At 55.5% G+C, this 18828-nt stretch overlaps 9 protein-coding genes across 9 annotated transcripts; 3 read left to right on the forward strand and 6 right to left on the reverse strand.

The window, feature by feature from the left end:
- Positions 1-852: 852 nt before the first annotated feature.
- PG985_002998 (uncharacterized protein) lies at positions 853-1720 on the reverse strand (the record flags this gene model as incomplete). The annotated part of the gene is made up of 3 exons (XM_066822767.1): positions 853-1029; positions 1104-1186; positions 1267-1720. 3 exons carry the CDS (start codon positions 1718-1720, stop codon positions 853-855), a joined length of 714 nt encoding a protein of 237 aa, XP_066690199.1.
- A 1668-nt stretch (positions 1721-3388) lies between these two features.
- On the forward strand, positions 3389-5034 carry PG985_002999 (cytochrome P450; the record flags this gene model as incomplete). Its single annotated transcript, XM_066822768.1, has 2 exons — positions 3389-3567; positions 3651-5034. 2 exons carry the CDS (start codon positions 3389-3391, stop codon positions 5032-5034), a joined length of 1563 nt encoding a protein of 520 aa, XP_066690200.1.
- A 301-nt stretch (positions 5035-5335) lies between these two features.
- PG985_003000 (uncharacterized protein) lies at positions 5336-7434 on the reverse strand (the record flags this gene model as incomplete). Its single annotated transcript, XM_066822769.1, has 4 exons — positions 5336-6108; positions 6187-6397; positions 7120-7147; positions 7274-7434. 4 exons carry the CDS (start codon positions 7432-7434, stop codon positions 5336-5338), a joined length of 1173 nt encoding a protein of 390 aa, XP_066690201.1.
- A 312-nt stretch (positions 7435-7746) lies between these two features.
- Positions 7747-9185, forward strand: PG985_003001 (uncharacterized protein; the record flags this gene model as incomplete). Its single annotated transcript, XM_066822770.1, has 7 exons — positions 7747-7920; positions 7985-8012; positions 8086-8278; positions 8339-8475; positions 8537-8591; positions 8651-8716; positions 8774-9185. The coding sequence occupies 7 exons, from the start codon at positions 7747-7749 to the stop codon at positions 9183-9185; spliced, it is 1065 nt and encodes a 354-aa protein (XP_066690202.1).
- Positions 9186-9453: 268 nt separating this feature from the next.
- PG985_003002 (uncharacterized protein) lies at positions 9454-10362 on the reverse strand (the record flags this gene model as incomplete). Its single annotated transcript, XM_066822771.1, has 1 exon — positions 9454-10362. One exon carries the CDS (start codon positions 10360-10362, stop codon positions 9454-9456), a length of 909 nt encoding a protein of 302 aa, XP_066690203.1.
- A 1350-nt stretch (positions 10363-11712) lies between these two features.
- PG985_003003 (uncharacterized protein) lies at positions 11713-12597 on the reverse strand (the record flags this gene model as incomplete). Its single annotated transcript, XM_066822772.1, has 1 exon — positions 11713-12597. One exon carries the CDS (start codon positions 12595-12597, stop codon positions 11713-11715), a length of 885 nt encoding a protein of 294 aa, XP_066690204.1.
- A 716-nt stretch (positions 12598-13313) lies between these two features.
- On the reverse strand, positions 13314-14414 carry PG985_003004 (uncharacterized protein; the record flags this gene model as incomplete). The annotated part of the gene is made up of 1 exon (XM_066822773.1): positions 13314-14414. One exon carries the CDS (start codon positions 14412-14414, stop codon positions 13314-13316), a length of 1101 nt encoding a protein of 366 aa, XP_066690205.1.
- Positions 14415-15019: 605 nt separating this feature from the next.
- On the reverse strand, positions 15020-15856 carry PG985_003005 (uncharacterized protein; the record flags this gene model as incomplete). The annotated part of the gene is made up of 4 exons (XM_066822774.1): positions 15020-15094; positions 15220-15259; positions 15337-15595; positions 15775-15856. 4 exons carry the CDS (start codon positions 15854-15856, stop codon positions 15020-15022), a joined length of 456 nt encoding a protein of 151 aa, XP_066690206.1.
- Positions 15857-17004: 1148 nt separating this feature from the next.
- Positions 17005-18827, forward strand: PG985_003006 (major facilitator superfamily domain-containing protein; the record flags this gene model as incomplete). Its single annotated transcript, XM_066822775.1, has 6 exons — positions 17005-17241; positions 17324-17423; positions 17504-17700; positions 17771-17811; positions 17915-18127; positions 18203-18827. The coding sequence occupies 6 exons, from the start codon at positions 17005-17007 to the stop codon at positions 18825-18827; spliced, it is 1413 nt and encodes a 470-aa protein (XP_066690207.1).
- Between the last annotated feature and the right edge of the window lies 1 nt (position 18828).

Consider the following 18828-nt stretch of genomic DNA (forward strand, 5'->3'; position numbering starts at 1 on the left):
ATCTGAAATCCTGTTCTTCAAAGGATGTAGACTTCGCTCTGTTTACAGGACTTCTGTTCTCACCTTCAGCGGTTGCTGCCTGTGGGCTTCATATCATCATATATTCTGGGGTTGTTCTACTTTTGTACCGGTAAGTCATAGCTACGAGATTATCTTGTGAGTCAGCTAGGTCAATGGTTTGCGCGAATTTCGATTAGTGTAGAAGGACACGGAGTACCCTTACGCATGTACCAGAGACGCCATTATGGCAGACAATCCACCCGGATGCGTATTATAAGCTTCTGGGCTCTGCATTCATGACTCCCGTCTCTAGTGATCCTTGAAAGTTGACGCAATCATGTTTTCCTCTTCCTTTCATCCGTAAAGGTCTAGTCTCAAGTGAAACAGATACACTTATGGTAGCCAGTGGACAGATAAACTTGTGGTAGCCAGTGGACAAAAGCATATAATCGCAGTTAACACGTCGAACACTAGCGGCGGCTTCGTCGGGGATGCAAACGGCTAGGCGATAGATCTAGACCTCAACCGATGGGGTGTCGATCTCAGCGCCACCCCGAGGCGGGAAGAGGCTGCGGAAGCAGATCTGTTGATAGGACTCCAGGGATCAACAAGTGATAATTGTGGTGCACAAGGTTGCGTCATAGCAACAGGACCGTTGGGATATTTGGCTATTTCCGGAGACAGGAAAGGGAGAGGATCCTCGTCATGCCAGGCACGTCAGAAAGAACTTCGAAATTCACGTGGGGCGGGCAACCGAACATATATCAAAGCCGTGGCAACTGACAACTATCTATCATACAATACATCGACAATATTTACAAGAATGTCTATTATTTCCACGCCTTGGACAGCTTACAGCTTGCTCTTGATGAAGGCAGCCGCATCAGGGGTGAACTGGTCGAAATACGTCAGATGCTGGTCCATGTCGTTGCCGCTCGAGCACACCGGGTCCTCGCCGTTGCACCAAGAGTGGATCTTGTCGGAGTGGACGTTGAGACCAGTCAGCTGAGCACCAGCACGGGGGAGGATCTGTTTGTCTCGCTGTCAGCCACATGATTCATCTTCGAGCTAATTGATCGAACATGATAAATAAGGTTACTTACACCCGACTTCCCTGCGCCGGCGGCGAGGTTGTAGGTCTGGTTGCCAGTATGGCGAACATCTCCGAACAAGGTCACAGCCATGACTGAAAATTGATGGGTTAGCAAGACGACACCAACGAAGGTTCCATATCTGCCACCAAGGGTGGCGATGGCGGCGACTTACCCTTCTTCGCGACCGCGGCAGCCAGCGGCGCCGTCGTGGCTTGCGTGCAGTTCTGGTTGGGGATGAGGCCGCCGGCGCCGCTGAGGACGTCGCCCATGAGATGGGCGCCCTGGGAGTAGCCGGTGAGGACCATCTTGGAGTCCGGACAGGCCGCCGCATAGGCCTCGAGTGACTTGAGGGCGAAGTCGACGCCGGAGCCGACCGACTTGCAGTAGGCGTCAAAGGTGGCCGGGTACTGGATGTCGGTGGAGCCGCAGGTGGTGCCGGCGGGCATGCCCCCGCACACGGCGTCGACCAGCTTGCCCTGCCGGCCGGGGATCTCCTCGAGCGAGCCGCGCGCCACGAACACCTGCACGTTGGTGCAGTTGTTGGCCTGCCGGCGCAGCACCGACGGCGCGGCTACGGCGGCTTGGGCCAGGGCCAGGGCGGAGACGAGGATCGAAGGGGTATGCATGGTTTGGATACGGGGGAAGAGAAAGAGAAAGATAAATAGCCCTGCTAATAATATCTGATGTGATACGAAAGAGTGTTTTGGGTGAAGGTAAAGATAGTGAGAAGTGAACGTGAATGGAGCTAAGAGCGAAAGGAGATCTTCGGGCGGGAACAAGATATGTATGGACCAGGTGGGCGGGCGACAGCCATTAATGTATTTTTGCCGGACCGCTCCACCGACTGAAAACCAGCAACCAGATGGTCGGTTGTCGGTGCGCGCAGTAAAGTCTCAAGCTTTCTTTCGTCAAGCATGATATGGGATGAGCCATGATACATAACGATCGGCCACGCGATGGTGGATGGGTCCCCCACAAATCGGACGATCGGGCGTGAAGACAGGCAAGGCGGGCTTGACAAGGGCAGGGCGACGGCGTTTCATCTGCTTCGAGATAGATTCCATGTGGGCTGGAGTGGGTGCGCGACCGAACCGACTAGGCTGCAAGCGGCGCATAATCGACACGGGCGCGGTGGTTTCTGGGTGGAGTTGTGGGCCAGGAGAGCAACTGGAAACGGTAGGGGCTCGGCAGTTCCATCCAGACCTACGTCAACTCTGGTCGACGCGACGTCTCGACCGACAATCTTCCGTTGGCGTTGCATACATTGCATAGTTTAGTCTGACGACATCCGTTCTTCACGATGGGGGAAAATGCACGAGAAACTCTAGGTTCGTGTCTGCAACTGGAGGATGGGCGAATGCACTAATCAACTGGCCGAGTTTCCTGGAGAGATAGGACTGGCTAATAGATTGGTCATACATCAACGTCGCATTGAAAGCATTCTGAAGTGAATGTATTCATGAATATCCAGGTTAGGTTTCGTGACAGGTACCGAGAGGATGGAACCGCGGATCTGTTTCAGGGTACCACCAACTATACCTGCATGCATACATATAATGCACGTGATCTCAATTGGTTCATACAAACAGAGTATATAACCCAGAGCGTGGCGCCGAAGGTGTCGCTGACGCTGCTGCGCCCGAAGCGGCTCACTGAGTTGGCCTCGCCTATGATGAGCGCGGCTTGGAAGTTGCTAACATGATGGATTGGGTGAGTGATGTGCGCAGTTCTGCTGGCGAAACGTGGTCTGGTTCGTCCATCCACTCCTAATTGTGATCAAAGATCGAATACTTTATATCAAAAAGAAAAATACATATACAGAGACGCGGGCGAGAAACCTTGAATGCCCCGGTACATCTCAAGACAGATATTAATACGGCATACGATGTCCTGCTTTCCCACGGGAGCTATCAATATGTATAGGAGTTTGCCCAGACTTGCGGTCACTGAAGAATGGTGGCTGAGGTAAGTACAGGTCTATGTCTGCATGTCAGCATCTGGTCCAGATCGGGGGTTCCCCTTTGGGCGCCTGTCCCGATACAATAAACCAAGTCTTCTCTCGGTCAACCGCAATTGGACACGGCGCCGGCTAGGCGACACAGGAGACATCCCAGCCCTCAATCTCGAAATTAGAAGTTGGTGCCTCACAACCAACTGCGGCGCAGCAGTTGAGTTTCTCCGCGGCCAGATGCTCCGGTGATGTTGGCGTAACTTCGAAAGGTTTGCTTTCCTTCCGACATTTCTCATGTTTCTACGTCCACCACGTACCTCCAAGCCACATATCAATCTTCAAAATGCCATCCACCCTTGCATTGGCCGCGGCCGCCGTCGTGGCAGCGTATGCCTTCCTCCGGGCATTGGCGACACTCCTTCGCGACCCACGAGAGCCAAAAGCCGTGATCGGCACCATCCCGTTCCTCAGTCCTCTCCTCGGCATGCTGGTCGAAAAAGGTGGCTTCTACGTCCGGCTCAGGTATGATCATCCTGTCTTGTTTTAGACATCGTGTTGTGTTGCCCGTGCATTGCTCTGACCCCCGTCGTCGTTACGAACGACAGAGACTCGCTCAAGCTCCCCATCTACACCCTCTACGTACCGGGCCCGCCAATCTACGTCGTCAACTCCCTGGCCCTGATCCAGCGCATCGACCGGCACATCCTGACGGTGGCGTTCGCGCCCATCCAGGCCCGCGCCTGCGAGAAGGCCATGGGCGTGGGCGCGTCGGGCATGGCCAAGATCCAGAAGGACAAGGTCGCCGAGGAGGGCTACCTGCGCAGCTTCCCGCGAGCGATCGCCCCGGCCGCCGCGCCCGGCCCAGGCCTCGATGCCCTCAACCGGGCCGCCGTGGGGAAATTCGCGGCGTCCTTTGACAGGCTGGCGGCGCGGCGGCGGCCGAAGGTGGTTGTGCATTTGTATCATTGGATTCGTCATGAGATCTTCGCGGCCACCATGGACGCATCCTACGGCCCGCACAACCCGTTTCGCGACCCCAGGATCGAGGAGGCTTGGTTCGACTACGAGAAGGGCATTTTTCCGATGCTGATAGATGTGTTCCCCGGCCTGTTTGCCAGAAAGAGTTTGAAGGCACTCGACACGATGGTCAAAGAGTTCACCAAGTACTTCACGAACGACAGCCACCTTGACGGCTCCTTGATGGTCCAGCTTCGCGAAAAGCACAACGCGGCCTTTGGGCTCGAAACCATAGATGCAGCCCACGTCGAAGTCGGGCAAGTGGCAGGCAGCATCGTCAATACCGCCCCCACCATCTTCTGGCTCGTGTGGCAGGTATTCGCCGACCCCGTCGTGCTGGCGGACTGCCGGGCCGAGGTGGGCAAGATCGTGCACACCGACGCGGACGGCAACCACTCGATCGATCTCGCCGAGGTGAGAACGGAGTGCCCGGTCCTGGTCTCGACGTGGCAGGAGGTCCTGCGCTACCACGGCATCAGCATAGCCGCCCGCATCGTGCAGGAGGACACGGTGGTGGATGACCAGTTCCTCCTGAAGAAGGGCGGCGTCGTCATGATGCCCAACGCCGTGATCCACTCGGACCCAACGCTCTGGGGCCCGACGGTGGGCCAGTTCGACCACAAGCGGTTCCTCAAGTCCAGCGCCAGCGGCAAGGACGGCGGGACCCATCGTCGCCCCGCCGCCGCCTTCCGCGGGTTCGGGAGCGGCCACGTGCTCTGCCCCGGCCGCCACTTCGCGAGCACCGAGGCGTTGGCCTTCCTGGCCCTGCTGCTCGCGCGTTTCGATGTGCGGCCGGTCGCGGGGGAGTGGGCGGAGCCGAAGAAGGATATGGCCATGGATCGGGCCTGTCCCCTTCCGAAAACAGATGTCTATGTTGAACTGTGTCCGCGCGACGACGGGGAATGGCGCGTGGATTTCTCGGAGACGCGGGCGGGGATTAACATTGTGGCCGAGGACCTTGGCGAGGCTTGATTTTTCGGGGGAGAGAAGGCTCTTGTTTTGTACCATTATACATAGTCTTTCTACATGGTCTCTCTACCTCATCTCCCATAATTATCCCAATTAAGTCCTGCTAGACTCACGCCATCCAAGTTGCAATTTAACACACATGGTAACTTAGTGCAGCCTGACCCCCACTCTAGAAGAATTACATAAGGAAACTGGATTCGAATCGACCCGGATATCGGGAACGAAATGACCGGGCGCGTCCAGCCCGGCTCCGCGCAGTGGGCCGACCTGCAATTGTTAACGTGTTGCCAGACATGCAATCCCCCTACCACTCCATCGGCCTCGACCCCCGCGCCTCATCAAAGAAAGCCGGCAACCCAGCGGACCGGGCGTCCCTCCTGCTCGCAACAAACGCGGCGTCGTGGTCGTAGGCCATAAAGCCGGTCCCCTCGCAGCAGCCCACGTATTCGGCGTCCAGCTCGTCCGCCTTCAGGACGCCCAGGTCGACCCACAGCAGCAGGTCGCCGCCTTGCATCGCGCCGTGGGGCCCGTAGGCCTCGAGGAAGCCCCGGCGCAGTTTGCGGTGCACTTCGTCCCACCGCCCGAGGTGCTCCATGTAGGACAGGTCGAGCCAGAAGAGGAGCTGGGCTTGGCGGGTGTAGTCGAGGCCGGGGAAGAGGGGGGACGGGTCTTTGGGGGTACTGTTTACAGCATCGCCATCCTCACCTGCATCGTGACCGTTGGCCGTAGCCCCGTGGCCGTTGGCGTCCTGTGTGGTAACCCTTCTGGAAGATGCCCCCAGCTGTTTCCCACTGCCAAAGGCGTGGCAGGCCCGTCCCGAAACCAGCCCCTTGGCCGAGCCGGCGGTCATGACGTTGGTGATCCACTGCTTGGCCAGGCCGTCGAAGTTCTCATCCCAGTACGCACGCTCTGGAGGCGGTATGGCGACGTAATCCTGGCCCTCGACCACGAAGCAGATGTTGTCGGGGAACTTGGTGATCCGGGTCCGGCCGCGGCGGATCTCGTCCGACAGGGGCCTGGGTTCCGGGAGCGTGGGGAGGGGCGAGGCGAACTTGGTGTCCGGGGTTTCCGGGGTCACTGTATCATGGCGGAGTCAGACACTGCAGCGGTTCGTGGTATACTGTAAGGAGGGTGATAATGCACTCGGGGACATACATGGCGATCTATAAGCGCCCCAGTAGCCCATCTTCTCCGTCAGAGGGATGAGCTCCCCGCAATGGCCGAAGCCCTGCGGCGTCTCTTTGTTGCACATGTACATAGCCCTGGTGGCCGGGAGGCTGACCGTCTCCCGCCAGAAGCCGGCATCGTCGGGGAGGCTCGCCCAAAACGAGATGACGTCGGGACTCTCCCACCAGGCCTTGAAGTCCTGCGGGGACTTTCAGTGGCTCATCCACACCTTGGAGGGGAGGTCGTTTTGCTCGAATTCTTCTACGCTGATGGCCCCATTTTTGATGAGCTTGTTAAAGGTATCAATTAGGGCCAATTTCGAACCATCGGGAGAGGATCCGTGATATTGACATCCAAACAAGGAGACAGTGAAGTGGTGGGCCGTTGGGAATCTTGTTCGCAACATTTTGGGAGCCAGGCAAACCAAAAGAAACACACAGCATAACCTGAAAACTGGAACATGGGAATAAGCAAGATAAGTAAAGGATATCTCGCTTCTATTTATGTGTTCATGGGCTTTTCTGGAAACCCTTGATGTAGCTGCAATCTGTGCGACGTATCTGCATTGTCACATAAACCACCAATGAGCATCATCAAGAAGTCTTACCTTGCATATATTGGCATACTTGGGTACGCGGGGCTCGGTTTGTGGTTGCAACCCTTTCAGGTCCGCATGATTTCTTTTTCTCATTGCTTTAGGCGGCGGTTAAGCACCTCTCGTCATGGAATCGACCCCAGGTTAGCCATAACATTCTGGCCAACCACGTTGGGATTTGGAAGCCTTTCAGATCGCGAACGATGAATTCGTCTATAAAACTGAAATATGTCCAAAAACGAAACCATTACACGCCGCGGATGACCTTTGTATCTAGTAAGACGTTTCTTGGCTGACTGCCGAGAGGTGTGATGTGTGTTACACACCATGTTGTTCATATCATCATTGGCCCCGCTAATATGTATTAATACCAGATGAATGAGGGGGTCGAAGTACAGATCCGCGGGTTGGAGTCGGCACCCGGCACCCCTCTCCATTGGGGACTGTCAATTCCTGCCCCTTGGTAACCGCGTAACTTACGACATCATTGAGTAATAGGCAGCATAGTTCTGATGAGGATCCTTGCGGCTCAGCTCCTTTGAGGCTGGTAAGTCCGGGAGAAGACCGAGGCAGACCTCTATTGAGACGCGCTTCCTAGAAACATCGTGACCCATGCCAAGACTCCAAAGATCAGATGGCATAGCGCATACTCAACGTTGGGTTTGGGGTTTTGTTTTCACGCACGGTCCGGCAAAGTCTCCCTGATGGCGAGCGCGGGGAATTGCCGTTGCTCGTGGCTCAAACGCCGGAGTGCTGCACGCTTTCTCTCCCGAATAAACTCAATCCTTATCTCGACCGCTCTCGACGGAAGAAGCCGCGATGCTGTTCGGCTGCCATGTTGTTCGGTGGGCTTCCCCAAACCCCCCACGGGCTAATTTCAAAAACCCCGTCTGCATCGTCGGATGGAAATATATCACCCAGTGACATAAAATCTTCGAGCACCACCTGACATAATGGCCGCCAACAAGATATCGGCAACGCAGACTTCGATGACAGAAGCGTGGGTGGAGTATGTCATCGGTATATCGGCGCTAATCATCCGGGTCTTCAGCCGATGCAAGATCATCGTGGGCTGGAAGTGGCACGTGGATGATTACCTGGCTGTCTTGGCCATTGCCCTTTTCACGGTGAGTCGAAGATAAGCGAATTGCTCACCACGGGCTGACGTAAGCTAACTCGCAGCCGACATAGATGGAAGTGATCATGTGCCAGATCATGAGTATTATGCCCCCCAACGCTCAGATCTCCGTCACGCTGCCCCTCCGTTTAATCCAACTGCTGATTGAACTGAGCTGACGTTGGCGGCGACACAGAAAGGCTCGGCACCACGACAGGGGTGACTGAGGAAATGGCTCTGAGCATGACGCCACAAGCACGAGACGACGCCGAGGCCGGGGCCAAGTGGCTGTTCGCCAGCTGGTACGTGTACGTCAGCATGATTTGGAGTCTGAAGGGTATCATGCTCGCTTTCTTTTCGCGCCTCACGTGAGTTCCAGGTGGTGCACACTGCCCTCGTCACAGCCAGAGCTGACTACGGCTGAACAGCAAGACGTTACCCGAGGCGCTCTTGGTCAAGCGGGTCTCCGTCATCTGCGTTGTAGCTTATCTGGTCACAATCGCGGTGATCACGGATCACTGCAGACCAATTCGCAGGCTATGGCAGGTATACCCGTACGCCGGAGGTATGTTGATCTCACACCTGACTGGCTTGGCTTATAAGAACGAATTGACGAAGTGACACAGATGATTGCACCCAAAACATATCCAAATACTACGCGTTGGTCACTACAAATGTCGTGTAAGTATGGCCAGTGCCATGAAAGTAAGCAGGCGTATGTGTGACTGACTGTATGGCAGTACAGACCTCATGATCATTTACATACCCATTCCCGTCTTATGGAGACTCCAAACCACCATGACACGGTGAGGCATGCCCCTTCTGACCACAAGCGATACAATATCCTAACAAATGCGGACTAGTAAGCTGAAGTTCGGCATGATGTTCTGCGCCGGTGGATTCATCATCATTTGTACCATCCTCCGCTGTGTCATCTGCCTGCGACACCCGGAACGGCTAGACCTGGGCCTCAACTGGTCCATCCGCGAAACCGTTGTAGCCATCCTGGCCACCAACTTCCCCTCCATAAAACCCACATACGTCCACTATTGCACCCGCCGCCGAAAGTCGTGGCGCTCGGATTATAGCCAAGGCACGGACCTGATGGATTTCGATGGGGCCGGCTTTCACGAGCTCTCGGATCTGTCTGGCTCCGGCCACAGCCGTCGCGAAACGCTCAGCCCCAGCAGGTCCTCCGGCGCCGGCCCAAGGCGCAGCGTGGGAAGCGACTACACGATTCGAATCACGGATCTCAGCATGGAAAGTTTGTTGTGAGGACCAATACGTAGTTTTTGGTCTCTTAGGCAGTTCTAACGTAGATATTTGGGATACTTGTAGGATGAAAAAAAGAAGAAAAAAGAAATATCTAATATATATAGTCATAAAAGATGTACAGAACAGTCCACCTGGTTTACCCTGTATATCCTACAAGCTGTGCCCAACACATACCCGTCATTTCTATCGACGCCCTTGTCGATGGTTTTCCTACGCCAGAAGTGACATGTGGAGTTCTACCCCAGATACCAATGCAGCAGCGTTCCATCTATCGCGATTTCGGCTTTGCCCCGGCACCAGCAGCGGCACCTGCGCCTTGCTCAGGTCCGGCACCCGCAGCGGCACCGGCGCCCGTGCCTTTGCCCTTTCCAGCAGGTGCTTCGCCTCCTGCAGCGGCGCCGGCCTCAGCCCCCGCGCCGGTCCCCTTTCCCTTGCCTTTGCCAGCTGGGGATGCGGCTCCGGCGCTATCTGCTGGTGGTGGCGCAGGCGGGGCCTCAGCAGCACCGCCAGTCCCGGCAGCACCACCCTTGCCCTTCCCCTTACCATCGGGAGCTGCAGCTCCGGCACCAGCCTCGGCACCAGCGGCAGGTGGCGGGGGAGGTGGAGGGGGCGCTCCGCCACTAGGGGCAGGGGGTGGGGGAGGGGGCGCCTCAGCACCACCGGCACCACCCGTGCCCTTACCCTTCCCCTTTCCATCAGGAGGTGCGCCTCCAGCTGCACCTCCGGCATCGGCACCAGTTCCTTTGCCCTTCCCTTTGCCAGCTGGGGCCTCGCCTCCGGCACCACCTTCTGCGGGTGGTGGCGCTGGTGGGGCGGTGCCGTTTCCGGCCCCCGCCGCGGTACCAGCGCCCGTTCCCTTGCCCTTGCCATCAGGGGCCGCGCCTCCTGCCCCGGCGCCCGCGTCGCCTTTCGCTGGAGGTGGGGTCGCCGGTGGTGCAGCCGCGCCGCCTCCCGTGCCGCCTTCTTGACGCTTGGCCGGCCGGCTGGCTTTCGGCCCGCTGCGCGCCCAGAAGTTCAAGGGAAAGAGGTGGGCTATATCCCGCCTCTCGATGATCTCGTAGCGGATGTCGGTGGCGCGCGGACTCAGGCCTTGGGCCGGGTCGGGGTCCGGCATGGGTATGGCGTTGGCGACCAGGGCGAGGGTCAGGGCTACGGCGGAGAGGTCTTGGAAATGCATGGTGGGTGGCTTATGATGTGATTCAAGTGAAAAGAAGAGAGAGAGAGAGAGAGAGAGAGAGAGTTGAGAAATGAAAGAAAGAAGATGGCGCTCTATGTCAAATAGGATGCAAGACACGAACCCGCGTTTGTAGTGAGAATGTAACAAGAGAATGGAAGGCGTGGCTGTCTTGGGATAAGAAGCCTTGGTAGTCTTGAATGCTGTGTTTGTGTGGGATGAGATGAACTAGAACATTTAAGGAGGAGGCATTGTATTGTCTTTATACTTCGCAATCTCGAAAGTCTAGTAGGTGGTTGTTGGATGCCGTGACTGTTCGCTCAAACACCCTACTGCCAAGTGATGTGCCAAGTGATGTCATCATGGTATCTTGTGTCTGTTGACAGTGGCGAAAGTCTACATATCCAAAGCGACTATCTTCAACGTAGCAGGAAAATACCCAGAGAATGACTAGCTACGCCCCGATGTTCCTTGCAAGTTAGAGCACTTCCAATGACATCTAAATAGAGTGTGTTTCTCGTTTATGATGCGCCAAGCTCTGCAACCACGCGCGTAATAGGCTAGATGTCCCAATGGGGACCGTCTCCCACATAATGTAAGAACCGTTATGTTCTTGGCGGGCCTGGCCAGGGCCATACGGTCATGCGGGGCCTTGGCCCGTAAAGCTCTGCCGTTCACCCCTGAATCCCCCCCCCCACGAACCAAAAGTGGACCGGTTTCGGGACGAGCAGCCATATCCCTGCTTTGCCAGTACCGATTCGCGGGCGTATAAACACTTCTTCCTCGGCTCTCCCTATATCATAGATCTTGAAAGTTGGCGCAGTGGGATACTAGGTTAGCTATGCGTGATCCCGATCTACAACAAGGTTTGGGTACCAACATCCCTGTGAGTGGTATCAGCTTCAGGACTCCCACCAACTAGTTTGCGCATGATATAGATAACCATGACATCTTCAGAAGCAGTCTTCCAAGCTGTTAGTGGTACCTCGGCAGGCGATGGCTTGTGTTTTCAACAGAGAATTTTATGTCTAAGTATGTAATTATTTTCATTTATTCAGGGTGACTATGCCCTGCTCTAGTAGTCCTTTGTCAACAGCTTTTTCTGTGTTTATAAGCAGAACCTCTTGTGACACCAAGAACCCGTATCTGCCCGTGTCTCTTGCGAACCCCTTTTCTAGAATTTGATCGCATGGATGTATCCCTGCAGTCTGCACCGCGCCTTCATCCGGGTGGGTCCGGGAGCTTAAAGGCAGGTACCGCCGCCCGAAGAGTTAATGATGCTAGTTAAAGTAGGTTTCGAGTCAGTCGGGTTTCTGAGATATTGGGGCATGACACGGCGTCCGCGCCTGTTACTTACCAGTTGGCGCCCGACTCGTCGCTGCACACAAAGACGCCGTCGTCCTCATTTTGTTGACAGTTGAGGCCTTCGGCCTCTTTTTCGGCGACCCGGTCGGCCTGGGCTGAGTTGGATCCAGCGGCGTTATCGGCATTGGCGTCGGCATCAGCCTCGGCGTCTGCCTCTGCATCGGCCTCGGCATCGGCAGCATCTGCATTATCGGCATCATCAGCAGCGGCATCTTCGGCAGCAGCGTCGTCAGCAGCAGCATCATCCGCGGCAGCATCATCCGCGGCAGCATCATCCGCGGCAGCATCGTCCGCGGCAGCATCGTCCGCGGCAGCATCGTCCGCGGCAGCATCGTCCGCGGCAGCATCGTCCGCGGCAGCATCGTCCACGGCAGCAGAGTCCTCATCTTCATCATCGTCCTCCTCATCATCATCGTCGTCGTCGTCGTCATCATCATCATCGTCTTCGTCGTCATCATCCTCATCATCATCATCATCATCATCATTGTCGTCATCGTCGTCATCGTCGTCGTCGTCGTCGTCATCTTCATCATCGTCATCTTCTGTTTCGTCGGTCACAGCTGCGTCATCGGCGTTGGCTGCGTCATCGACGTTGGCTGCGTCATCGACATTGGCGGCGTTGTCGACATTGGCGGCATTATCAACATTATTGGCATTGTCCACGTTTGCAGCTGCATCGGCGTTGGCAACGTCGGCCTCTTCGGCCTCATCAGCGTTGGCAACGTCGGCATTGTCTGCGGCGGCGGCATTGTTGTTATTGGCAGCGGCGGCGTCGACCGCGGCAACGTTACTGTTATCGCCGTTGCTGCAGGGTGTAGGCCTGGCGATGGTGGTGCCAAGGAAGGCGAAGACAAGGAACTTCTGGATTTGCATGGCGAAGGTGGGAAAAGAGTGGTACTAGTTTGAGTATAGGGGGTATTAAAAGTAATATGTTTTAGTGGGCCGGCCAATGAGATGAATGAAAGTGGGATATACTGAATCTGTATCAAACTGAGTCTGTCTGTCTATCGAAAAGAAAAATTGGATATATTGGACAGTTGACAGCTCTTTATATGCAACACTCTACTGGGAAACGACGTGCATGTGGTCATAGTCTTCGATGTTTCGTTTCGGCGAGATACCAACACGAGGTCTCAGGCCAAGTAAGGGGACAACTTGGCAACAACATTCCAGACATTCCAATGTTCTTGATCTTCATAACAAGGGGTGATATGTGAAGTGACACTCTCCCAAACTCGCCTCCAGTTTATGCTGAAATTAAGCTTATTCTACCCACGACAGGGGAGGAGGGTGGTTAATGCAGTGGGCTGCGAAACCGCCCAGCTCTATGCCTGTGCTGGAGTATATGTCACAGGCTAAGTATGCATAATTGAGCTACATAGTTCAAGGCTAGTAAAAGGGGGCTGGGAGCCATCAATTTTGAGGTATGCGGCGATAGCCGAATAGTTTGGGGCGAAACGTTTGATCGGCCTCCCTCCAGCCACCTGAGCATTCTTTCGAGATGACTCGGCAAGACTCTACCGGAAATGGCCCACTTACATGGGTCTTCCATGTTCTGGATGCCACACTCAGCGTATCAATTGCTGTAGTTAGGTGAGATATTTCTGAACCGCATCATCGTTCCAAGCCCAGAACTGTTTTGCGTTCCCGTTACCCCCTTCCTCTACGGGTATCGTTGCCTTGACGAGATCTGGACGGATTGGAGCGATTCGACCGAATGGAATAACTGCATGTGCGCAAACACTCCAGGTCAGAAGGGAAGCCGAGACACGATGCAAGGAAGACAGGCCACAGAACTCACTCCATTCTCTTGTGTAGTCGAATTGCGTCCCGATCTCGGGCGCGAACGCGGCAAACAGCTGCGTGCACACGCCCCGGACGACGGGGTACACGATAGCGCCGGCGATGAGCTTGAGCGCGAGGCCCTGGTGGCGGGCGAGCTCGGTGCGGATGTTGCCCGGGTTGATGGCGACGCTGACGATGCCGTCGGCCTGGCGGTGGCGGCGGGCATACTCGACGGCGAGAAGCCAGACGCCCGCCTTGCTGATGCCGTACCGGTCGATGGGTGGCCGGGGCACGTGGTAGTTGAGATTTTCCATGTCGACGCCGCGACCCTCGGGGGCGAACTGCTCCAGGCCGAAACCGGACACCCACACGACGCGCACCGTACCCACTGGCTGCGTACGGGCGGCCGCCGCAAGGGCAGGGGTTAGCAGTTGGGTGAAGAGGAAAGGACCGATGCAGTTGACTCCGAGCGCTTCCTCGTAGCCCTGGGCCGTCTTGCCCGATTTGGCCCCTACCATGACGCCGGCATTGTTGAAGAGACCGTGCAGCTGCGATTCGTGCAACAGGAATTTCCGTGCCGCCGATTGTACCGTTGAAAGATCGGCCAGGTCCATTTCCAAGGAGACCAGCTCACCGCGCTCGTCCTGGGGCTTGCTGTTAGGTCCAGCGTTCTGTTCCCGTTTGACGTCGGCAATCGCTTGCTGGGACTTCTCCGAGGTGCGGCAGGTGATGTAGACCTTGGCACCCTTACTGTACAGCACGCGGGCTAGTTCCTGGCCCATGCCGCAATTGGCACCTGTCACGACGTAAACCTTTCCTCGAAGGCCTTTCGGGACGTCATCTTCGGTGAAATGTGGCTTAGGGGGGAAGAACTGCGTCCACGAGAAGTTGACGTTGGGAGCCATGGCATTGGCAATCTAGGAGTTCCAGAAGCTAGAAGGTGGAAATGGTGGTAGGTACTCTGGGACAACCATCGAGACAGAGATTCAAAAGCATTTACGGGGGTACCTCGTTATTTGTAGGCATTTTGCATCATCTAGAAGCTGGTTGGATGTGCATCCGAGCCAACAGGAAGACGGCCTCTCTTCCACGTTATCCCGCGGAGGAACCTCTTGCATTATCAAAGTCAGCTGGCGTCACTCGAGTCTTATCCAACATCGCGATTTCCGAAAGCTCCGAGCAAGCAACAGGGATCGAGGTGGCTAGGAACGAGGTGATTGGTGGCTGGTGCCGTGCTACTTGGGGAGGCCGGCAATCTTCCCCAACATTCTCCGACTCCTAGCCAAACTAACTAAAATCATTTAAAGAAAAAGTACAAGTAGCAAGAGGTGCGAAGACAGGAGATAGAATCCCATTTTTGTTTCCCACCAGCACGGACTGTGGTACGCAAACTAGACGTTGACAGAAATAAAAGTAAAAATAGAAATAGTTACCAAACGAATCATCCAATGAAACTCGAACTAAGATGGAGATTGATCAAACTATGCTGCAATCATAATACTCGTCATTATCAAACCCAGGTCCCCTGAACTATGACCGTCTCGGGGATGTCGAACTTCTCCGGTTCCGGCTGTCCAACAACCCACTATACAAGACTCGTGAGTTAGTCCATGATCATCATCTCAATCAAGTTTGGAAAAACAGTAATACTGGAACAGATACATGTCGGGTGGGGTTGAAAACGGTCCAAGAATATCATTAATAGCTTACCTTGTCCATAACACCCGCCGTGTTGCTGTACTTCTTGTTGCTATTGATAGTGTTTTGCTAATTAGCATCTGAATGTGGTCTTGTAAGGGTAAATAGATCCCGACGGTCTTGCTTTACCTTATCTGTTGAATCCACTTGAAGGAGATGGTCACGTTGGGTTTTCGGTTGTCATTCGGCTGGACCCTGGCGGACGGCCCCTCAAAGGTGCCGCCGTCCGAGAATTCCCCCTTTTGTCTGTTCGCGGCACAGTCCACAAAACTGCTCTGGTCCGGGGACTCGGCCGTAGTTTCTCCCTCGCATGTGCCAGTGAAGGAAGGGGTCGAAGGAGCCCCGGTGACATTTGGGGGGTCGAAGACAGGGGCCGAGATGTCGAACACTAGTAGGCATGGATATTTCCAGTCAGAATGGCCATGCTTTCGCCAGATGTATGAGCGAATCGCTTGTAGCTTACCGTAGTAGTAGCGAGGGTTGCCTCCAGGAAGCTCCTTGGCTCGCCAATTGGATATGTTCCAATAGTAGACCTCATAATCCAATAGTAGACCTCATAAGACCAACCCGGCTTCTTTGGGGTGTCGTCGGGTGCCGGGAGGGCGGCGGCAGCGGCAGCCCCAGCGAGTAGCAGTGTGGAGATCTGCATCTTTCTCGAGTGCGTTGGCGCGATATGGACTCAAGACTGGGTGGAAACACTAGAGGATACTCAACTGCTGCTAAAAGAATATGGATGAGCATCCCGCGCTACATGTACTTATAGACCCCCTCCAGTGCCACCCATTTTCCCACCACTGTCTAAATGGCAATCTCGGGTTTTTTTTTTCCCGATCAAAGGATTAGTGAAGTGCAATTTACCGTAATGGCTCTAGAGTCCGGTTTTAGAAACCCCCTTACTTACTTGGTGGTAAGGGGTGATCACCCCCGGTTGATTGCTGGATCTGGAATCCCAAGAACGAATCCCCCTGCAGACGGGACGCCGATGGACAACCCGTTATGGTCCTGCAATCCATGACCAGTAGCTACCTTACCATCAAGAGCCAAATACCATGACCTGATTCTCAGTCGCATCGTTCTAATAAACCAATCAATCCGGATCAATGTAGCAAACATGGCATGGATGGTTGTTGGATTGGCAGTGATGACTAAACATCAGCAAACCGATTGGCCAAGGCCCGCTCTTGACCAGAGAAAGAAGGACAGGAAAAGACAAACGAGAAAAGAAGAACAACGAAATGCCTCAAATTCTCACGACACGCTTTGCAGCTGTATTTTTGAGGTGGTGACAGTATCTCTGCGGTGCGGTAGTAGGCAGAGCCGCAGGCCGCTAACGTGGCCCCCTGACTTGAGCAAGGCGTTCGAGTCAAGATAGAGTTCGCGGCGGGAAGGTGAGGGCTCGGATGGGGGGCGGTCGTACCCGCACTCTCGAGAAACCTTCAAGGACCGTTTCCTTAGTAGCGTGATACCAGAGCCCAGCAAATTCGCCTGTCATTTGCAAAGGAAGCACAGTTGTTACTTCATCGCATGGGGTAACAGTGTTCGCATTCTAGACAGAGCTGAACCAAGCGATGTCTGTGCGCGCATGTGAAAAAGGTTCTCGCCTGGAATCGGCCATCGGACAAGAATGACTAGTATTTTTCATCCCATGTATCCGGGGCCACAGCGGCGTGGGCTGCGCCTGGTTGTGGGAGGGGAAGAGACCCCGAGAAAGCTGGCAATACTTACCTAGCTAATGCGCACCTCTTGAATTTGACGCGAATGTGATGATCCTCAACTGTCATTTCTGCCCGTCCCAGTATGTTGGGGAGAGCGACCTCTTGGGTCCAGCGCGTGCTGCGGCGGACGCCGGGGGAGTACGTCACGGTGGCCGAGGAGAGACTGGTGCGGAAACTGGATTTCATGATCTGTCCGATCTTCTTCCTCATCAATTTTGCCAGCCTGCTTGACCGCTCCAATATCGGCAATGCCAAGATCCAGGGGATGGACGAGGACCTGGGCCTGAACATAGGGAATCGGTACAACCTCGTTCTCGTGGTAAGCAAAGCAGGGATATATCATGGCTTCTTCCTCGCGATTGAGATTATATAGTTTCTAACAACCCGACAATGGCTGCTAGGTTTTCTTCGTTCCGTACATCCTCCTCGAGATCCCCAGCAACCTCATCGTGAGGCACGTCCGACCGTCGTACTATCTATCCGCGTTGATATTCTCATGGGGTACGTCGGAGAACCCTTGGTTCGAAATTATAATCCAGAGAAGAAAAAAATACACAACTTCGGTGTTTGACCATTCTCAGGTATCGTGGTAATGTGCGAAGGCTTCGTCAACACCTACCAGGCGCTGATCGGGCTCCGCTTCCTCCTCGGCGCCCTCGAGGCCGGCATCTTCCCGGGCATCCTATACGTGACGTCCATGTATTACAAGCGGTTCGAGTACCAGGGGCGGCTGACGGCTATCTGGAGCTCTGCGATCCTGTCAAACGCCTTTGGAGGAGTGAGTAGACATTGTTTTGGGCCCCTTGCTGCTTTCGGGACAGATAGAGGACTGACCCCCTCTCCGGCAGCTTCTCGCATACTCAATCGCGCATCTCGACGGCCATTTTGGGTATGCAGCATGGCGATGGTATGAAGGAAGCTCGATATCCCATTCATTCTTGTTGGTTCCGTGTCCGATCTGCTGACTGGTACTACCTGCTTCCCTCCACCAGGATCTTCATCATAGAAGGGGCAGCCACCGCGTTCTTAGGAACGGTCGCGTTCTTCTGGATCCCCGACTGGCCCGAACAGAACAAGTACCTAAGCGTGGCCGACAAGGAGATGATACGCCAACGGCTCCTCTCGGACCAGCCCACGAACGAGGAGGACGAGCTGAGTCTCGGGAAACTGGGGGCCATTCTGCGCGACTGGAAGATCTGCATAAGGTAAGTATATACCAGTACACATGTCCCACAAAAGGGGGTGACCCCACACAGACGTGACTGACGTGCCGAACACAGTGCCCTCATCGCCTTCGGCGGCATCGTCACGGCCTACTCCATGACCCTCTTCCTCCCAACGATCCTCAACGGCTTCGGCTGGGACCGGGTGGCGGTGCAGCTGCACACGATCCCCGTCTGGGCCGTCGCCTTCGTGGTGGCGGCCGTCGTGTCGTGGGCCTCGGACCGGCTGCAGCACCGCAGCCTCTTCATCCTGGGCCTGTCGGTGCCGCCGACAGTCGGGTACGCGATCCTGCTGCGACAGGACGCCTTCTCGCGCCGCGCGCAGTACGCCGCCACCTTCCTCGTCGTCCTCGGCGTCGCCACCACGCCCTTCGCCTACGCCTGGCTCATGAACAACCTGCGCGGGCACGGGGCCCGCGCCGTCGGCTCCGCCGTCATGAACAGTGTTGGGAACTTGGGCGGCGTCGTGGCGTCCAACATCTTCATGGGCCGCGACGCGCCGCGGTACTACGCCGGGTACGGGACGGCGCTGGCGTGCATCTGGGTCGTGGTGGTAGGCACGGTGGTCATGGCGGTTGTTATGTACATGGCTAACCGCACGCGGCGGCATGCGGAGGGGACTGGACTGTCGGATACGGAGCAGTCGCACAGTACTGAGCCCGCCTACGAATACACTTTGTAGG

The sequence above is a fragment of the Apiospora marii genome (genome assembly GCF_038362585.1).
Source record: "Apiospora marii strain CBS 49790 chromosome Unknown utg000002l_segment0_segment0, whole genome shotgun sequence".
NCBI lineage: Eukaryota > Fungi > Ascomycota > Sordariomycetes > Amphisphaeriales > Apiosporaceae > Apiospora > Apiospora marii.